Source organism: Rhipicephalus microplus, chromosome 3, assembly GCF_043290135.1.
Source record: "Rhipicephalus microplus isolate Deutch F79 chromosome 3, USDA_Rmic, whole genome shotgun sequence".
Taxonomy (NCBI): Eukaryota; Metazoa; Arthropoda; class Arachnida; order Ixodida; family Ixodidae; genus Rhipicephalus; species Rhipicephalus microplus.
Genome location: NC_134702.1, coordinates 21,349,583 through 21,371,758, shown reverse-complemented (window position 1 = coordinate 21,371,758; position 22,176 = coordinate 21,349,583). Strand labels below are relative to the sequence as shown.

The 22,176-nt window shown below is 49.3% G+C and overlaps 1 protein-coding gene across 2 annotated transcripts in view; it reads left to right on the top strand.

Annotated features, from left to right (window-relative positions):
- Positions 1–5,563: 5,563 nt before the first annotated feature.
- Myo61F (unconventional myosin 61F) overlaps positions 5,564–22,176 on the top strand; it is a 164,144-nt gene continuing 147,531 nt past the window's right edge. Inside the window, exon 1 of one of the 2 annotated variants that reach the window (XM_075889047.1) lies at positions 5,564–5,713. In XM_075889047.1, the coding sequence (XP_075745162.1) occupies positions 5,705–5,713 (9 nt within the window). In that variant the 5' untranslated portion in view covers positions 5,564–5,704. Of the gene's footprint in view, positions 5,714–20,919; positions 21,178–22,176 lie in introns of those variants that run through there. The other variant, XM_075889048.1, reaches the window with a different exon arrangement.

The following is a 22,176-nucleotide window of genomic DNA, read 5'->3' as shown; positions in this document are numbered from 1 at the left end:
TCCAAACGTCGGTGAAATGCCAGAAGGGCTCGATACAAAGATGGTAATTCAGTTGATTGGGGACCTTTGTTTATTTGGCTATCCGGCAAGAAGACACGTAGTGATGGCCCCAGATGGTAGCGAGCCAGTGTCTGAGCGGGCATGTCATCATTGCTTAGTATTCGCAATAGAGTGCGGAGGCACAATGTAGAAGCCGCGACGGAAACGTCAGGGAATGCAAAACCGCCTTGATCTCGCGGCTGAGCTAACGCTGGACGCGATAACAATTCTGTGCCACCAGACCAAAAAAATGAACTGATGCAGCTTTGCACTTTCCTGCAGACGTGGAGCGGTGGTTTAACAGAATGGCAAAGGTACCAAAATTTTCCTAGGTACACCGTTTGAGTTAAGTATCGGCGTTCCAAGAGAGGGAATTCGAAGTGCCTGGCTGCTTTGATATCATTTAGAAGAGTTTGTACAACGGATGACCAGATGCTATCCTGTATACCAAATACAGTGAAAGTAACTCCGAGTATTGAAATATCAGGAGACCACTGTAAAGGCGACGTGATGTTGATACGACCGCTGGGGTTGCCAATGAAAAAATACTGGCTTTTAGAAAAGTTTAACTTTGCACCGGAGATAATACCAAAATCATTAAACGTATCAAGAGCATGCTGCAGCGACTGTTCATTATGTACATATAGAGTGATATCATCTGCATATGCAGCGACCTTTACTTGAGTGTTACCGGGTAGAGGTAAGCCACGAATCTGCGGGTGATGTTCAATGGCCCTTAAGAAGGGCTCTAATGCAAGGATAAATAACACTGGGGAGAGGGGACACCCTTGACGGACCCCACGCGTGACTCTAAATGCGTGACTCTCACGGGAATCTAAGTAAAGGGTACTTTCTAAATTAGTGTACATCGCGCTGATAAGGTCAATGAACTTATCCGGGAATCCGTATGCATGTAAAACATTTAGTATGTAGCCATGTTCTATGAAATCAAAAGCTTTCTCTTGATCTAATGAAACCAACAGTCCTTGCGCACATCGGCTAATAGTGTATTGAATGATGTCCCGCGTTAACCACGTATGGGTGTGTATTTCTCGGCCCGGCACAGAACAGACCTGGTGGGGAGCGATTAATGTTGCAAGAAATGGACTGATTCGGCGCACCAAAATGTTAGCCAAGAGCTTGTAATCTACATTGAGCAGGGTAATAGGGCGCCAATCTTCTGGCCGCGTGGACATTGGGTCTTTTTTGGGAACTAGTGTTATACGGCCTTTGTGGAAAGAAGTTGGAAGTGTAATATCTTGGAAACACCTGCGAATGACGCGTGACATAGTTGGACCAATGATAGGCCAGAACTGTACATAAAACTCTGCAGGAAGTCCGTCAGGCCCTGGGGCCGATCCCTTTTTCATTGCGTCTAATGCGCCCTTGATTTCGTCATCGGATGGCGGTGATAGCAGGATGTCATTTGACATGTTGGAATCATGAGGTAAATCTGTTAGCAGAGGGTGCGAAGAAACGGATCCTGGGTAACGGACATTAGCACCAGATTTAGCCATTGACTCAAAGTGTTGAGTGAATTCCTGAAAGTCGCGCGTACCCGCAGCAGCTGGGGTGATGGAGTTCAGCGAGTGGGCAGGCGAGCCTGGTGGACAAAGCAGAGCTCTGCGTGCATACCTTAGCACCTCAGGGTGCGCACAGGGTGCACGTCTACAGCGCCAAGCTGCAGCCGAGAGTGAAGAAGCGCGCATAATACGCTGGTACCGTTCAACGAGCTCCTCTTGCCATGCCCGCATTACAGTGGAAGGACTGGGATCTCGATTGGCAATGCGTATCTTCTGGATTAACAATGACGCATCTTTCGACATACGGGTGCAAAGTCCTCTGCCCGACGCACTGCAATGATGCCGCCACTGTTCTTTGAGGCGATCCCAATCAGCTACATCGGCCCCAATGAGCGATGCGCGTAACGCTCGGGATAATTTCTCCGTAGTCTGAGAGTCCTGGAGGACGCGACAATCGAGACGCCATGGTCTGTGAACCGTGGGCGTCCCCGCTGGCAGGCGGAGAGAGAACATAACCGGCCGATGGTCGCTAATGTATACTGGTGTCGGTGGAAATGACATTACCCCGGTGTCGTGAACGTAGGTAATGAGACCGGGGGATGCATACACGCGATCGATTCGGCTGCTCGACGCTGCTCGACGCCAAGTATAGGCATAATTATTGCCATGCACTCTTTGATGAATGTCACTCAATGCCAATTGCTGCACTAGACGTTCGAGTTCTCGGGCGTTCCAGTTTGACCGGCCGCGACCCGGACCTCGAACGTCTGCGTGTGAGTCTAAGACACAATTGAAATCCCCTAAAAGTACCACATGTCGGGAATTTAAAAGAAACGCATCAAGAGATTGGAAGAACGCGTTTGAGTTCTCGCGTGTTGCTGGGGCATACACGGCAACAAATCTTATTCTTAACGAGAAAAAGGTGCAGTCGAACGCCAGCACGCGTCCGAAGGCATCGAAGGAAACATGCTGGCCACGTAAAAGACCTCGGTTAAAAATAACGACTCCGACGCCAGTCGAATGCGTGCTGGCGTACGAAAAGAAACAATCAATATTGAACGCGCGCTTGAAAGCGAGTACATCGGAAAGCTTGAAAAAATTTGTTTCTTGCACAAACAGCAAATCACAATGCACTGAACGTGCGAAAGCCAATACCTCAGCCTGTTTTTGTGGATTTCGGAAACCTTGAACGTTAAAAGTAATAACTTTTAGAGTAAGAGCCATGGGGAAAGTGAAAACATTCTATAGGATCACGCAAATGCAGGGGTACCTTTATCAGGTGCGGGAGCCAATGCCCCGCAAGTGGCTGAGTCATTTTTTCCGGCCAGGCGATCCACCGGAGGCTCGGGGCTTCCGGGATCGCGTCGAAGTCCGCAGGGGACTTCTGTCTCTGGTGGGGGCTTCTAAGTCACGAGTAGTTATCCGGTGGCGTTTGGTGTCCGGGTTTTTGAGCGAGGATGGTACAAAGACGTCTCCACTGTCCTGGCTTATGTCACTGGAGCTGGCGTCTTCGTCAATTTGTAGGGGCGCCTCACTCGTGGTGCTGTTGGAGTCCTCGTAGATGCAGGCGTCGTCGTCTTGAGGTGTAGACTCCTCGATGACACCTGAACTTGTTGTCGACTGAGCAGCAACGCGAGGAGCCTCAGATGCAATATTCCCATCCGAGACGCCGTCTTCACGAGGCGCTTCGTCTGACGAGGGCTTGGCCTGCGATTCCTCAGAAATGGCCACGGGACGCGGGGAACTTAAGTTTTCAGTACCTGGAGGGATTACCAGGCCCGGAATCGTTGGAAACGCAGTGGGCGTCTGGTGCAGCGTCGCGATTGGCCCGCCTTGGTCGTGGTCGGTTACCACGGCTCGCGTTGACGAATCGTCGCACTTATTCTTAGATGGCGTTCCTGGTTGAAGTGGGGGGAAATCCTTGGATGCCGCCTCGGAATACGATGGCCTGATGGTGCAGGCCACGGTGGCATGCGGGTCCCCACAACGGCGACACGGCAGCGAGCAGCCTTTCCCGTCATGGCCATAAACGCCGCACCTTCCACAAAATGGAGCTGTGCAGTTCATGCGGAAGTGACCACTGTCTCCACATCGACGACACACTCGCTGGATGCCTTTGTAGTCACAGGTTACTCGATGGCCCGCGACTTTGAGGTAGTTGGGCACCGGTGACGAAGCCTTCATTTCCATGCGGACGTATCGCGTCCCAGTGGTCACGGTTGGGCGCGATCCCATGAGTCCTCTGGTGATATGCAGCACCTTCCCGTAGGGAGAGAGTGCTTGTGCGAGGACTTCGCTGGGTACGCGGCACGGCAGGAACAGGACGGTCACTTGGGTCACTTGGGGTCCCAGGGGTACGATGGCGACGCGCTCTCCTCGGATGATGAGGTGCGACGCGTCTACGATTTGGGCCAGTGCGGCCTCACTGTTGACGGTAACTTGGTAGTTCCGGCCTCCAAAGTGCTGAACGCAGTATACTTCTTCGATTCCTACTATTGAAGACGTCGCGTCAACGACGTCTTCGGGACTAGTCCCCTCGGGGACGACTACGTCGAAGGCTAGCGCCTTCTTTGGGGGCTGGCTTGCCATGACGGGCGTCCGCCAGCCCAGAGACGCCGTGAGACGCTAACGACAACTTGAGACGCTAAGACGCTCCTTATGGCGTGGCTTGTGCATCTCTTGTAGTACGGAACCTTTCTGCTCGTTTTTTAACACTTTATTGCTTTGCGTTCACATCCAGCGTGTTATCAATATAGATGACCTCACCGTATAGACTCACGTTTGTGTCGCTAGCTTTAGATGATAAACTTGAGCGTCGTGGTTAATTTCGTCGGTGATTCTGACACAGCTACAGAGCCAAACATCATTGTTGGGGCAGTTACAACGAACCTTTAATTTATAAGGGGCATGTAGTGTAAACTAATGGCGAAAAGTGGGATTTATCCACTTTTCGTTGCGCGAACCCGTTCACGAAGGGGCCGTGATCACATGGCACGAAGACGAACCGAGGCAATGGCAGCGACATGGCTCACCGACCAGCCAAAACCATATGAGGTACTTTTGCCCCCCAAAAGTAATGCGTTACCGGTAACAACGTTACTAGTAACGCATTACCGCAAACACCGTTCCGATCTCTTGTGTCGGAGTCTGCACGCCCACACCGCCTGTTACCCCAACTCGATAGCAAGTGCAGCTCAACTTCTTGTAGAAGACTGAGGCGCAAAAACATATCGTGAAGCAGGAAGAGCAGACGAGAAGAAAGAACAGCGCCAGTTCTTAAAATCGTCTGCTCTTCCTGCTTAACGATGTTTTTTGCGCCTCAGTCTTCTGCATCAAGTATGCACCAACTAGCACAAAAACAAGTCCTCTTGGAACAACTTCTTGTAGTTCTTCGTTGTAATTACCTCGCGAGGAAAAACGAGTGGCTCTCGGTTCACCTGTCGTTTTCGTTCGAGTGCGTCGGAACAAGTCCGGCCAGCGAAACGAGCGGTGAAGGCGCTCGTGCGCGCGCGTGCCAGCGTATAGACAGCGATGGCGATGTACGAGCAAGAAAGAAGGACAGGGGGGCGAGGTTGCAGTGGGCGCACACTGAAGGCCGAGAAGTTCCGCTCATTTTCATCTTCTCTTCCCCGGTCGTGCACACCCCGCAAACTCTCTACATCTCACTCTCTCCGCTACACCGTCTGTCAACGGTTACGCCAGGGATAACGGGGCTCGGCGCAGACTGTCTCACAAACGTGAGCTGGGCCGGACAACTGCCGAGTCGGATGAACGGACTGCCTGCCCCACCGTTCTTTTACAACAGCTCTCTGCTTAATGTATACAGTCATCTCTGAAACGAATCACCGATCGAAAGTGGTGTCTACTCTGTTGGATTGCGCTCCTCGTCGAGTTCGTGTTCCTCCTTATCAATGTGTATATTGGTGTGCGTGTACGTTTTGAGAACTACCGCTCGCAGTTGTGTTCAACGCCCCGTCTCACCTGCGGGGAGAAGCTGAATGTAGGTCTTCGGTGTGTGGGATGCTGGTGCAGGCCTGCGCTGCGGCCAAGTTTATTGTTCCTGGGCTGTGGGCCGGTGAGGCACCTGCGGTGCCAGTGCGATCGACGAGCTCAGACGGCTCGGTCACGAAGACGGCGTCAGGATGCGCTGGGTGAGTCACACAAGGCGGTGGCCCCGATGTACTTGCGTGTTACTTGTTCTTCTTGTTCATTGATTTTGATGCCGGGTCTCTGCGGACTTCCCCGAGACGGGGTCGTCACGATGACCTGTCCGATCGTGTCTGGCGCGCGCGCCTGTCTTGCGTAGGTAAGTGCTTGAAGAAAAAGGTTGGGGGGTGGGGAAGAGAGAGAGAGAGAGTTTGTACTCGAAACGTCAGAAGTGGGGACGAAAGTTTGCATCCTCGTCTCTAGACGCAAATGAAAGATCCGAGTTTTGCTGGTGAGTTCTCTGACTGAAGCTGCTGCAGTGCTAAAAGTTATGGTGCGTCGAGATGCATCCTGACCGAACGGCACAACGGGACAAACACCAACAGTTCGAAATTAGCTCTCGTCTCGTTGTGCTTTTCTCATACACGTCTATCAGCTCTGGGTTACGTTTTGACGCATTTAAACAACTAGCCCAAAAAGCCACTTCGTCATCCTGCAATAGATTTCATACTTGAAAAGCCAGCGCGAAAAGGATGTATGGAGGGCACGTAGAAATGCGTCCCGTATGTGTCATTTATCTTCTGAGTGTTGTGCCTCGTTTTCGCGCGGGTTTTTGAAATATGCATCGATTACAACTTGCCGCATTTATACCTGTACTGCAATAAGTTGCATTAACAAATCTACAGTGGCATCGTGACATCGAATTGATGAAAACAATTCTTCGATAACTGCGCACAAAACACATGCATCAGATGCTTTATGTTACGTGTGCTAAAATGTTCGCAAAATCTCTGTCACACAGCTGGACAGAAAACGAAGGAAATGTTGCTTGACATCGCTTGGAGCGAGCCAGACGATTTTTTTTTAAATTTTGCCTGCACATATAGGTATTCATCTGAGAAGTTTTATACTAGTAGACTTCCCAGACGTTGTAATTAGAGCGAAAGTCAGTGGGAAACTTGTTCGTCATCGCGAAAAAATTTGTCCGACTTCTGTTACCGTTTACGTGTACTACGCGGAAAAAATTTGAAAAGCCCGCAATGCATGTAAAACCGGCGCCTCGGCGAGATTGCAGTCAGCGACGGATCAACAGACGACTCTCGCGCGAGAATTTCATATTAGTCTGAATTATTTCGCAAAAGATAAGATCCCTGTTAAAATCTCGACTGTGCCTTTCCAGGCACGGCGTTACCAATGCACTTGAATAAACGTTTCGCTAGTGATTGCTAACACAAGATAGCATCGCTTAAGAAATATTGATTCGAAGCGACCAACAGTAACGGAACAAGGAATCGATGTGACTGGGGGCCGAGCCTCCGACAAGGTATGATGTCACGTGGTCGTGACGTGGACGGAAGAGCAGTCGACTTGTTCGAACTAATTTTTTTTCTTTATTTGGGTAAGTTTATGCCCGGGCCGCAAAAAGACAGCGTGCGAGAAATTCACTTAGAAAACTGATAGCGGCGTGAAACAATCGTCAGCCGTCGAGGAAAAAAACTGATCATCGTTGCGACGTGCCGCCTTTTTCTACATCACGCATGGAACTTTCCGAGCCTTTTCACTGTGGTCGCGCAAGCTAGGGAATAAGCTTGACTCCCCGCGTCCTGCGCAGTACTTTCAACGAAACGATCTACTACAACCCCGAAGCTTTTCGAACAGTGGCGCGTGTTTGTCTCCTAGCATTGCTGACGGTTTTTGTGGCCGTAAACTGAATACGGCAAAATTGAAACAACGCACGCTGCACGTGGCAACATTATCTGGTTTGATTTGACTGATTTGATATGTGGGGTTTAATGTCCCAAAACCATGATATGATTATGAGAGGCGCCGTAGTGGAGGGCTCCGGAAATTTCGACCACCTGGGATTCTTTAACGTGCGCCCAAATCTGAGCACACGGGCCTAAACAACATTTCCGCCCCCATCGGAAATGCAGCCGCTGAAGCCGGGATTCGATTCGTGCGACCTGCGGGTCAGCAGCCGAATACCTTAGCCACTAGACCCCCGCGGCGGGGCAATATTATCCGGCGGTCTTCGCGTTGACTCAATGAAGTCGCAGTTCTCGTTGCTCCAGAAACGTTCATATATACATATCTCGTTAGTTTGTTTGATAATCGTAATCGGTGTGCCCTGACGGTCCAAAACTGCGACGATTATGAGAGACACTGTTGTGGATGAACCATCAGGGGTTCTTTAACATGAACCTAAATCTAAGCAGACATAGGACTTGGCTTCTAGCATTCGTCCTCCTTCGAAAATGCGGCCGGGATTCAATCCCGTGACCTTCGAATCAACAACAACAACAACAACAACAACAACAACAACAACAACAACAACAACAACAACAACAATAATAATAATAATAATAATAATAATAATAATAATAATAATAATAATAATAATAATAATAATAATAATAATAATAATAATAATAATAATATAGTCTGGTGTTTTAACGTCCCAAAACCACGATATAATTATGAGAGACGCTGTAGTGAAGGGCTCCGGAAATTTGGACCATCTGGTGTTCTTAAACGTGCACTGATATCAAACTGTACACGTGCCTCCGAATCAGCAGCCGAGGCACCACCGAAGCAGTATACCTCCGCGGTAGGTTCCTCTGTTTGGGTCGCGGGATCGAATCCCGGCCGCGGCGGCTGCATTTTCGATGGAGACGAAAATGCTTGAGGCCCGCCGTGTGCTCAGATTTGGGTGCACGTTAAAGAACCCCAAGTGGTCGAAATTTCCGGAGCCCTCAACTACGGCGTCTCTCATAATCATATGGTGGTTTGGGGACGTTAATCACCGCATATCAAGGTTCCTCGGTTTGAAACACGATAGGAGCTAAATGTGCTGTTTTAACAAAACGCGATATTTGAGAAGGGAATTTCGTTTCGTGGGCTACCGTAATAATCAATCGCGTTACCACAACGTCAACATCGAGATGATGTTTGTCGAATTGTCGACGATGATACTCCGTCGAATTGTCTTTAGATCATTCTTACATTCCCTTTACGGAGGAGGTAAGCTAAAAACGGGGAGTTCACTGATCGTCACGCAAACATTGAGAGTTTCTTGGCCGGACCACGTGACGCCATCGGGCTGTGCCAGCGCCTCCTAGAATTTGCCTGTTCTAGGTGGCTTTGGCTGTGCACACGTGCGTGCTTTTTTTTTTTTTTTTTGTCCAGGCTCAGTTTGAAGCGCGCCTCTGAGATGCGATCGTGTTTTGCAAGCTTATGCGCACGGATGCTCGAAGAATGCTCGAAGAATGCAAATTCTGTGCCCCCTCGCGGCGCCTCTCAATGTACCTACACCACAGGCGTAGACGATGCGTTTGTCTCCACCGCAGACTCGAGTGCTCGCTATATATGTAGTTAAGATAGTTACTACGATTGTAGGCGATGAAAGGATGCGAAACTGCGGCGATCGTGCGCGTGACCGGCGAGATAACGTTTTGGTTCATTGTTCCTGTCGACAAGTGTAATTGCTTCCTCACTCTTTATTCATCGTTTGTTTGAACGTGTTTCAGCTGTGCGTTCTTATTATTCTGTTGCCATCCTCCCATCTCTGAGTAGCACGCTTCCGTGGAGCGCGTACAGGCAGAATCCATTACTGTAGTTAGTTTAACCAAAGTCCTTCTGGCCCTGGTTTAACTTTGTTGTTGTTGTTGTTGTTGTTGTTGTTGTTGTTGTTGTTGTTGTTGTTGTTGTTGTTGTTGTTGTTGTTTTCCTCTCCAAATGGCTCGTACCCAAAGGAGGGGATTGGCCGATTATAAGGTGAATTTGCCCGATACTTTCAGCATTGCGTCATTCCTAAAAAAACTTTTGTTGTTTAATTATGATTTGAAGTGCCAATTGCATATTTACAGAAGAAAAAATAAAGAAGAAGTAGTGAGACCGTAATTTAGCAAGAAAATCGTTTAGTCGCAGTGATGTATTCCTGAACGGCCAATAAAACATCCCTGTGGCTGAAACCCATGGTGTAGAGGCTCCAAATGAAAGAAGATCAGGTTGTGCTAATTGCAAGCCCAGTTTTTGAAGAGGTGGTGCTAGTATGCTTTGCCTGAATAAATCGAAATGGCGACCATGTAACTTCCTCAGTCAGATCTGGCTGCTCGGAACTATTTTTCTCTTTCACTAGCACTTACTTATTCTCAGTTTACCACGAGTAGTCATAAAAAAATGGGGGCGGGAAGCTAAAGATGATGGTGTAATAGTAGAGGTTGCATATTATAGCGTATAGTCAACCGAGTGAACACGAGGGAAACGTATATGGGCGAATAAATGCTGCTCAGTTGGTCGAACTTGGGAAGCAACTTGCTTAGAATGTTTTCGTTTATTTTTAACAGCGATATGGCTCTTAGTCGAGCCACGGTGTAAGATATCTCACACCGTGATCGAGCTTTTCGTGTTCGACATGTCATCGTAGGTCGTAGATCACAGTGGGATTTACCCACGCTCTTGGTGGGATCGTAGTGGTACTTACTCACCACTCCCACAGCTCACCACTACTGCCCACTATTTTCCCACTTCACTCAACCCCACTGCACGCTACCAGCTTCGCTATTTCATCAGTGGAGCTGGTTGTATTTTTTTCTCTTATTTTACGTCAGAACTGTTATGTTCGAAGTTTGCTGCGTGTTGAAAATAGTTAACATCATAACTAACCAGCACGCGCTCAATCACCGCTCATTCTGTACAGATGGTTAACGAGAGAAACTGAAACGTGCGAATGGTCTGGTACCGCTAGGTGGCGGAATAAGCGAAGTTAGGGTGTGGAAGAGGGTACGAGGATAGAGAGAAAAATTTAACGGTATAGAGAGAAACAGGCAGAAAGAAAGGGAAAGCAGAGAGACACAGATTGAAGGTGAGAGAGCGACTACACACAGAGAGAGAGAGAAATACATATAAAGAAAAAAATAAGGGTGACAAAGAACCAAATAAACATAGAGAGAACGATACATATGAAGACAGAACAAAAAAGATATGGCCGTATATTTGCGCGCTTCACTGCAAATGTCTTCGAAAGAAATGTTTTCTGTCTGTAGAGAGAGAATAAAAAAAAACGTTTATTTGACGATCTGTTTAAGAAAATCGATCGGTGAATGAAATGCCGAAAACGCTGCGTAAGACATCAGCACCATCTGGCAGCAATCTTGGACAACGAAAGCATCTGTTGAACGCTTAGCCACGGGTTGGTGGTAGCACCGTATCATATTAGCAAATCGTTGGAAACACCCGTCTTTTCGTGCTTAGCGTCACATTGTCCGCGCAGAGTAATAAACACTACTCTTTTCAGAATTACGCATCTATACATTTTCTAGTATGAAAAAATAAACCTTTGAAGAAAACATTGATATGCTGATATTGCGCCTCCGATATATGTGTAATATTTCGATTTTCGACCAACAGTGCACACAAGTATGAATGCAGACACCAGATCAAGATGGCTGGGCATGCAGGAAGGGGTTGAACGTTGGCCTGATAGGTCGATCGTTTCAGTTGACAGGCAAACGGAAAGCCAGACAAAATTTCTGCGTTAGAGTATCCCAGACAAGTCTATCGTCTCTAAAGAAAGACGTAAAAAGATAGAAGAGCAACCATAGCTGTTTACAGTAGTAATACACCTAGAGGTGAGAAACAGGCGGGTGAGAAGGTAAAGGCCTATAACCAAGTCATGATGAGCTGGTTTCCCACCGGCACTGCTGTGACCCAGTCCCGCGCGATTCCGTGCAAGCTGCGGACATCTGTAACTTTAGAAGTCGTCCCACACTGGTCAAACGGATTGATCTCGTTAACTCGGCATGTTCTCTGTTTCGAAAAAAAAAAATAAGTTACACTATGTACAGAGCATAAGTTATGCATGTGTTCAGATGAAATGTTCGACGATTAGAGTACAAGGTACTCTACTACGGGTGTCACACCTGTCCCGTTTATTAGGGAGGCGATCGCCGGGCTAATTCCAAGAGCCGAAGTATCGGCCCCCCGAACCGCACCACGAAAGCGTGGACAATTTAGAAGTGGTCCTTATTGGTGCGCCAGCGGACGCCGGCTGTGGCCCAAAGAACAAGACAGAGCCGAGAGATGATAAACAAACAAAATTATATTCTCATTAACGGCAGATCAAAAACAATACACACGTATGCACACTCCACAATAGTTACATACAATACGTCACCAAACAGACAATGTACTACACAGTACAATCAACCACACTTGAAACAACGGACACAGACAACAATACGCACTACGATGCAGTCACATGCATTGAACAACCAAGACACTTAAGGACTAAAGAGATAGAAAACCTATTCAGTCCAAAGTCCTTGGAACAAAAGTCTGAATGATACTCTTCCGAGAATCACTCACTCAAAGTCCAGCGTTGTTGTCGTTCCGCAGCTCTCTGGAGTTTCTCTTCCAGGAAACCTCCCGTCTTCAATTGGCCACTCTTCAAACTTCAACTTCTTCGCCGGAACCCGTCGGCTTCACACACGCAGCTGTTGCCCGCGTCTTCGCTCGATAGCGGTAAACCCACGCTCTTGCCTGTAGCTCGAGCCGTCCCTACGGACCACAAACTTCGCCGACTATACGGCGGACTCTCTACGCACTCTGGCGCTCACTTCCGTCTCCTCCTGTTCTGTCACTACGGGCAGAACCTTCGCCGACTCCACGGCGGAATTCCTACGCGCTCTGGCGTTAACTTCCGTCACCTCCTGTTCTGTCACTACGGCAGAACCTTCGCCGACTCCACGGCGGAATTCCTACGCGCTCTGGCGTTAACTTCCGTCACCTCCTGTTCTGTCACTACGGGCAGAACCTTCGCCGACTCCACGGCGGAATTCCTACGCGCTCTGGCGTTAACTTCCGTCACCTCCTGCTTTCTCGTCTCGGCCGCTCGATTAAATACCTTCCGCGCCACTTTCCAGAATTTTCTCGTCCTTTCGTCGGCGCGATACGCAGCGAAGGCTGGAGAGAGGCGAGACGGTTTGTCAGCCCTCCGCGTCGGGTGACTCAGCTCGGCGTAGCCACGCCTCCTTCGTTCTGGAAATTTCTAGCGCTTGCCCGGCCGCCGCTGCGGGGTGAGGAGGTTCGTCTGCGAAGCCGTGCTTCTGCGGGGAGAGCGCGCGCCCGGGAGCCTTGGATGTTTGCTTTCTTTTTTTTCTTTTTACCTCGCGGCGTTCCTACCGCCCGTTGTCGCAAGGATTTGGCGGCGCGCTTTCTTTTTAGCGCTCGTTCTGTGACACTGCCCCCCACTTTAAGAATATTATCTCATAATATTCAAAAACCACACAGACGAGCGCGAACAGTTACCACACATTCTCACAGACTGTAACACAATCCGTCGCTCATGACACTTCACATTCACAATATATCACTCAATACAATCGTACATTGTAGTTCAATTCCACAACACATGAAATATAGCCACAGGTACATGCCTACAACACTTCATCACACATTCTAAACAATACAAACGTACAAAGTTCTGTCTATCCAACAATTATACAACACTATACATCACACCATCGCACAGAACACTGACTCACTCGACATACACTTGAGACACAGGATAACAAGAACATTAAAACAACATATGGCACTCAACCCTGCCAAACACAATCTGATTCCACCTCAGCACCTATCTTGAGTACTTCGAACAGCGCTTGCGCCCCTTTTTGCGGTGCTCGCTCGATCTATTCTTGTGTTTCCACGTTCTTTTTCGGCGAGCCCTTTCCCACGATGATATCTGAGGCGTCGTCTCAGCCATCGTTGTCTCTTCCGACACCGTTAACGCGTCATTACATTCGACGGGTCCTGTCTGTTTATTTACCCGCTTGATAATGCCTCTACATTTTGCCCGGCTGGCCAACTCCGTCTCCTTTACACTGTCGGTCGGTTGAGGTCGTGCCGACGTAAGTCCGGTTGCTCGGCCCGCGAACTTATTCGACACGATCGGCTTCTCCTTCGCTGTCTCTTGCGCCGCAGCTTCACCTTGTGCTCTAGTGAGATCCGTCACGGGATGCTCCTCCACTGTATCTCGCGGCCGCTGTGTTGGCGAGGGCTCTATCTTCGGGTCTTCTCCCAAACATTCTGGATCACTTGGCCCTCGCGCCCCGTCGATGTTTCCGATGACAAGGTCATACAGGGGGGTCGTCATGCATAACGCAGTAACCTTCCCGCTGAAGTACGGGGTTTCAACCTCAATTTCTGCTTCGGGAAGCATCCGGACCGTACGGTCAATTAGGCAAACCGGTTTCGTTCTGCCTGTCAACTCTCTTTCCCGTACCAAATTTCTTCTCACGATAACCGTGGAGCTACCGGTGTCTCTTAGAACCGTAATCTTTTTGCCCGCAACTTTTCCAGGCACCGTTGGCATTCCTTTCGTAACACCGGTTGGCTGCTTTGACATTACAGCACCCACAATAGGAATTTTCTCCCCATTCTTCAACTCTACGAATCCATCAGTGACGGCATTATTATCAGATTTCGGTGCTGCTTGCACACAGGATACCTGGTGAGTTTGACTCACTCCGTTCCGACATGCATCTGCTTTGTGCCCAGTCTGACCACACTTAAAACATTTCACTACCGTAGGGCTCGTAAAGATCGTTCGACAGTTTTTCGCGCGATGACCCACTCGGTTACACAGAAAACATCGCTGCATGCTCTCTGGTGCTCGCTTCTTTTCTTCAGGAGCCAATTTCTTCGAATCATCGGGACAATCTTTCTTGACCTTGGCCAAATTAGTGCCACCTTGCGCTTCCAAGAATTGATCAGCTAATTCAAGCATGTCTTCGAGTGACTTAGCTCTCCTCTCTTTCAAGTACAGCGACAGGCTTGGGTGGCAACTAGTAAGAAATTGTTCTCTAATTAGTAGCTCTCTAAGCTCATCGTACTCCTGCGCTGTCCCTGAAAGTTCAATCCACCTGTCGAAATAATGGCAAAGTCGGGCGGCATACTGCGTAGCCGTCTCACCATCAGCTGGCTTTCCTGTCCGAAATCTGTCCCGGAATCCTTCCACAGTGAATCTAAATCGCTTCAACAAAGCAGCTTTCACTTTTGCGTAGTTGGCTGCATCGGTCGGCGTCAGCCTACCGTACACACTGAGCGCTTCACCACTCAAGCAAGTACTCAAAGCAGTTGCCCATTGATGTTCCGGCCAATTCTGGCTCTTCGCAATCGTCTCAAATCGGTGGAGGTACGCGTCTAGGTCGTCCTTCCTTTCATCAAACGCTACGAGCAGCTTGCTTGGGTTCAAGCGGAAGCCGTGATCCTCTCGTTCGCTGCTTTCCACTCTAGCTTGGACCGGAGTTTCACTTCGCTGTTGCAAACGGAGCCGCTCGAGTTCTATCTCGTGCTGTCGCTGCCGTTCCCTTTCCTCTCTTTCTTCTTTCGCCCTTTCAGCTGCCAACCTCTCTCTCTCCAGCTCGGCTGCTTTTTCTTCTTTTTTCCCTCTGGGTGACCCACTTCCGTAGTTCGGCGCCAGAAAGACCCATCTTTTCACCAAGAGCAACTAACTTTTCGAGATCCATGGTGTCTCGCAAATAAAACCTTGCCGCGTGCAAAAAGTATCTGCCTAGATCAGTCTATCGGAGCACTCCCCTGCACTCGTTAACGAGAACACTGAACAACACACCAAGTCGTTCCGATAGCACTATCAACAACTCGAGGCTCTTTCTCACTACTTTGGACACACTGTGCACCAAATGGTCCTGTCGCGGACGCCAGATTAATTGTCACACCTGTCCCGTTTATTAGGGAGGCGATCGCCGGGCTAATTCCAAGAGCCGAAGTATCGGCCCCCCGAACCGCACCACGAAAGCGTGGACAATTTAGAAGTGGTCCTTATTGGTGCGCCAGCGGACGCCGGCTGTGGCCCAAAGAACAAGACAGAGCCGAGAGATGATAAACAAACAAAATTATATTCTCATTAACGGCAGATCAAAAACAATACACACGTATGCACACTCCACAATAGTTACATACAATACGTCACCAAACAGACAATGTACTACACAGTACAATCAACCACACTTGAAACAACGGACACAGACAACAATACGCACTACGATGCAGTCACATGCATTGAACAACCAAGACACTTAAGGACTAAAGAGATAGAAAACCTATTCAGTCCAAAGTCCTTGGAACAAAAGTCTGAATGATACTCTTCCGAGAATCACTCACTCAAAGTCCAGCGTTGTTGTCGTTCCGCAGCTCTCTGGAGTTTCTCTTCCAGGAAACCTCCCGTCTTCAATTGGCCACTCTTCAAACTTCAACTTCTTCGCCGGAACCCGTCGGCTTCACACACGCAGCTGTTGCCCGCGTCTTCGCTCGATAGCGGTAAACCCACGCTCTTGCCTGTAGCTCGAGCCGTCCCTACGGACCACAAACTTCGCCGACTATACGGCGGACTCTCTACGCACTCTGGCGCTCACTTCCGTCTCCTCCTGTTCTGTCACTACGGGCAGAACCTTCGCCGACTCCACGGCGGAATTCCTACGCGCTCTGGCGTTAACTTCCGTCACCTCCTGTTCTGTCACTACGGCAGAACCTTCGCCGACTCCACGGCGGAATTCCTACGCGCTCTGGCGTTAACTTCCGTCACCTCCTGTTCTGTCACTACGGGCAGAACCTTCGCCGACTCCACGGCGGAATTCCTACGCGCTCTGGCGTTAACTTCCGTCACCTCCTGCTTTCTCGTCTCGGCCGCTCGATTAAATACCTTCCGCGCCACTTTCCAGAATTTTCTCGTCCTTTCGTCGGCGCGATACGCAGCGAAGGCTGGAGAGAGGCGAGACGGTTTGTCAGCCCTCCGCGTCGGGTGACTCAGCTCGGCGTAGCCACGCCTCCTTCGTTCTGGAAATTTCTAGCGCTTGCCCGGCCGCCGCTGCGGGGTGAGGAGGTTCGTCTGCGAAGCCGTGCTTCTGCGGGGAGAGCGCGCGCCCGGGAGCCTTGGATGTTTGCTTTCTTTTTTTTCTTTTTACCTCGCGGCGTTCCTACCGCCCGTTGTCGCAAGGATTTGGCGGCGCGCTTTCTTTTTAGCGCTCGTTCTGTGACAACGGGAGAGCATTAAGCTGTCCTGTTATCGTAATCGATTCAAACATTTGCAGCTACGTGCATGTTTAGAAAACCTGTGTTTAACGAATTAGAATACTTGGTACTCTACTATGGGAGAGCAGAATGCACAAACGTGGTGTGTATTTAGAAAAAAGTGGTTAACGAATTAGAGTTCTTTGTACTCCGCTATGGCAGAGCATAAAGCCGTCACGTGGGCCTCACGATTGATGAGGCCCTGACCGAGGTGTGACCGTGCCGCGCACTCTTAATCAGGCTCGGTATTGCTTTTAAACATACGTTCTTCTAATGGAAAACGCATCGAAGCACCCTAAACTTTAGCCACGCTGAAAAGCCGCCCTTCTTTGTCTCAGTTGATCGCAGAACTTGCGTGCATATCTCATAAATTGCACGAGCGACCATGTCTGATGTACGTGTCATGGCGATTACCCTAAAGATTCCCTCATGTCTTTCAATTTTCAAAAGCGAGCAAATTTTATGTCGCGAAGAAAAAGAAACGAGACAGCAGTCTTGCTTCGGCCTGGCTGTTGTTTGTTTGTTTGTTTGTTTGTTTGTTTGTTTGTTTTCCTTCAATATATGGCACGTACTCACGCTGGGGGATTGGTCAAGAATGCGACTGTTTTTATTCTGCCTTCTCTCGCTGGCTGAGTGTGAGAGCCCAGGCTTCCTTGCCGCTCTTTATCATTATATGTGATATATGCCTAAAAATGTGCTCTGTAATTGCCAGTTTCTAAGCTTTCATAGAAAATGTTCTGCTTTTAGATTTATTTTGTACTGCACGGTGCAGCAGTAGTAGTGAGTGAGAGAGAAACGACGCTTACTTCCGCGGGCACAGCGCAACCATATTGCTCAGATGTATTCATATATTGCGCGATAAAATCAATAAACTCGACTGAGCAGAAAAAGACAATCTATGCAGTAGCACTCAACGCGAAAGCTCTAAATGCGGACTAGTGGTTCGCGCGCCCTTCAGCGACACTGCATGGCATTCGCGGGTAAGCTCACGCTGTGGTTCCAAACTTGCGTCCTACTCGGCGTATTTGGTGGGAAAGAAAACCTTCGTTTTTGGCAACTATAAAGTCTCCGAAAAAAAAAATAGCGCAATTCTCGTCAAGTGTAGTAAACGACGCTAGTTTAGGGGCTGTATGGCTCCTGATCTCAATTATGGGCGTGGGCTCATCTTTCCGTTAGAGCTCATTTGGGCGCAGCGGTTCTAGGCGATGCACATAAAGGGGGAATGAGAAAGAAAAAAATATGAAAAGTAACCTTTAATACGATAATGTGACGTGTATATAAGCAAGTGATATGCAGTGGGAAAAAAACATCACCGCAAGTACGCAATACTCAACGCGACAGCCCACCGTTTGCGTGCAGACGCGCTCAGCGGTGACACTCTCGATGGCAGCGCCACTGGGCGGTGCTGAGAATCTGCAGCATGATGCACTACATTTGTCAAGGTATCGCAAACGCCATATTGTTTGTCCACTTTCGCGAACGTGCGGGATAAAGGCCAGACACCCGCCTCTCCTCTCAAGTCGCAGCCACCCTGGCAGAGGCGGGTGTCTAGCCTCTCTCCCTCCTCCTAAAGCAACGTGGGCTTCTACACATTGAGCCCATGCGCCTGATGGATGCCCCCTGCTTGCCAGGCTGCAAGATCAACCAGGATCTCGGATTTGAGGGCTGCTGCAGATCTATCAAGCAGCTGTGGGACCGGTGCCTCCAGCCGTCCCTCTTCCCCCGCCAACAGAAAGACCAGTGGTTATCAACACTGGTCTTGGAGGGCTCTCCAAGCGTCGCTCACCCATTTGCGCCCCCAAGCAGGCATCTGCCTCCAAGATAGAGGAAGAGCTAGCTGGAACGCTTATTGCGTACACGGACGGCTCCGTCATCCCAGGCACAGGCTCGGCAACAGCTTCCTGCGTTATGCCAGCACTTGGTTGGACGGCCTCCCCCCGTCTGCCTTCTGCGGCCTGCTCTACCGCCGCAGAGACGGCTGGTCTCCACCTGGCAGTTGACCTCCTGGCAGCTAACCCCCCCCCCCCCCCACGTGCCCCGTGGCTGTTGCGTGTGACTCAAGAGCTGCGTTGCTGGCCTTGGCAAAGCCGGAACGGGCAGGCTTCGCAACGCAGGTGCTCGTCACCAAACTGCATGTACTCCTTTCCAGTGGCGTCGATGTTTCTCTGCACTGGGTCCCATCATCTCGTGTGGGAATCCAGGGAAACGAGCGGGCTGACACCCTGGCGAAAGAAGCACATAATTCCGCCGTCCCTCTGTGCCGTACCATGGTCGCCTCAGACTTTTCGAGGCTCACATTGAGGAAGCTGTTGCTACGCTGCCACCCTGAAGATCGTGTAGCAAGGATGGAACCACCAACCCACCACCTGACCGGGGTTTCACCAGGAGGGCGAGGTCCCTGCTACTTCGCTTACGCATCGGCTGTTCCTGGCCTGCGGCCCGGCGTCATCGGTTTGGCAGAGCATCACCCGCTGCGTGCACTGCGTGCGGGGCAGATGACACCATCGAGCACCTGTTGTGTGTTTGTCCAGCGCTCCGTACACAACGTGGCGTCTTGCTCGCTGCACTCCACCGCCACGCTCTGCCCGCGGCTACACAGAGGGACCTTCTCTTTCCTGCACGGCACCACACCCAGGTCTTAGAGGTGGTTCTTCGCTTCCTTGAGGACACTGGACTAGACAGCCGGCTACAGAAGCCACCCACCACGTCCTTGGTCATGGACGCTATTTCTCTTCTTCTTCTCTCTTCTTCACATCTTTAATGCCCCCCCCCCCTCCCTAAAGGCGCTGAGCCATGCTCCCAACTAGGGCTGCAGAAGTTGCTTCTTTTCATTTCCTGAACCTCTCTCTCTCCACGAACAGACGCCATCGACGTACCCTTCCAGCACACCCAAGGCACGGCCGCTCGATGAACACACAGCGCAGCAGTGCCCGAGCTGCCCAAGCGTCTGGCACATAGGAAACTCTATGGCACATCCAGTGCGCCCGCGTGCTTTCGCATTCATAGTTTCCTGGTGGACACTCTAGAGGCGCTGCTGTGCTTGCTGAGAGAGGAGGTAGAGGCGAAGGGGTTCAGTTAGTGCTACTTTAGTTTTTCTTCAGAAACTTTAGTGGCAACGCCCTCTCTCCGCCTCCTCCTTTCTCTCCTCTTCACCCTCACTTCCCGTTTTCTCTCCTTGCTATACCATATATACTAGATCATACTATACGTCACTATATATATATATATATATATATATATATATATATATATATATATATATATATATATATATATATATATATATATATATATATATATATATATATATATATATATATATATATATATATATATATATATATATATATATATATATGTTCTCACCGTGCTGCACGTAGAACTTGTGCTTGTGTGCGATGTCACACCTGCTCTGGAATAAGAAGGTTGTCAGTCCGAGTCAGGATCTTTAACAGCAACCTGTTTTCCGTTCCCTTTCTTTTTCCTTTTCTGTTCCTTCGTGATGCATCGGCACAAGCAACGATTCGATATAATAACTCCACTGCAAATGAGAGCTTACCGACTATGGAAACCACTTACTTCGAAACCTTTTCTAAATATTTCAGTTTTGTATGTGCATATACAAACACACAAAGGAGTATACCTAAAAATTGGTTGAACCCCCCCCCCCCCTAGTTCTTCATAAAAAACTTTTTGGCAACGCCACTGGCGTTCATCGATACATGCCGACCTCTTGTGAGTATGTCAGTAGACACCCTAAAAGGGCGTCGTCAAAGAGTCGCATGTACTGAGTTGCACTTCTGCATTTGCCAAGCTCGCACACCTGATCGACGGCTCCTCGCTGCGGGCGTTTCGCGAAATACGCGCATGCGCGCTCGTCTATACGTCTGAACACACGCCGCGCCGGTGAGTTCGCTGGTGTAAAGGTTGCTTCGCACACTCCCTTTCCTGTCAGATTTCTTTCTTCTTGTCTCGTTCTTTTCGAGGCCCTCCTTCAAAACCTTCGCTCCCGTTGTCGCTGCCATCGTATAAAGACGACGCCACGTCCTGTCTCGTGCCACCGGAATCGCGACTCTGACGACAGGATGCGCCACTTCCACCCCACAAACTTGCAGCCACAGCAGAGCGCGCTAGCAGACGACACACATTGCAGACGTCGAAATCGCCCACCCCAGGCAACAACATCCAGCGGATCGTGCGGTTGCAGAAGGATTTCGTTTCGTGTGTTTCGTGCGCGGGAGTCGACGTCGTTGTGACAAAGTGAAGAAAAGAAAAAAAGAAAGCGAATGTTGGCCTGTGAGACCGTGTAGCACGACAAACGGAGTTTACTTGCGTCAGCGGCATCTGCCAACGCAAAGGCCGGACGCACAGAAGAAAGGTCAGTTGGACTACTTACCTTTTTCACTGCCATGTTATTATTACCCACGTGCCCACGAAAACTGTCTCGCAATTAGCTGAGTCCCTCAGGTGATTCCTGCAATGAAACGTGATGCATGGTTGGTTACAACTAAGTCTGTACCCAGGATATTTTTTCGGCGGGTGTTTATGTGTAGAATGGCAAACTTTGGCAACTATAGGGTTCGATGTGAAGGCGTGCGATTACTTCAGTATCGCCCGAAAAGTTAAAGCCCGAAAATATTTCGGGAGATGTTAGAACCCCCTTAACTCTCCCCTAGTTACGGGCTTGGTTACAACCTTATACGCGTGTTTTGGCGCACATTGCGAAAGCTGTATGGTAATTTCGTAATAGAGTATAGCCACTGATATGGCCAACGATATATTATGAGGATAGTGCCTTGACTGCATCAATGGGGATTATTGATTAATTACAGCCGTTTTTTTTTCTCTGCGAGCTCTTGTCGAAGAGAGCAACTTGAAGCTGGTCTCTACAATTCGCTACACTGAGCTTATTCACGCAATTCAAGGGCCGAATTTACGGTTAATTATCCTAAGAAAGATACACTCTTGGTACCTTTTACAAAACAGCATTGGTCTGAAGCCTCTTCATCGGTATATGTAAATGGGGCTTTATGGAAGCTGTCTACTTGTTTCACGGGTTGTGTGTATGTCATTGTTCTATTAATTAGAGTGCTCAATTGCTGACTCGAAGGTCGCGGGATCGAATCCCGGTTGCGGAGCGCGGTTGCATTTTCGATGGAGGCGAGAACGCTGTGGGCCCGTGTGCTAAGATTTGGGTGCACGTTAAAGAGCCCCAGGTGGTCGAAATTTCTGGATCCCTCTCTCGTAATCATGTGGTGGTTTTGGGACATTCAACCCTACATATCAATCAATCATTGAAGGAACGTCAATTTGACCATCTTGGTTTGCCGTTTAAGTCGCTTCACGGGTATGTCTTCGTGTACTAATTGTCCCTGCG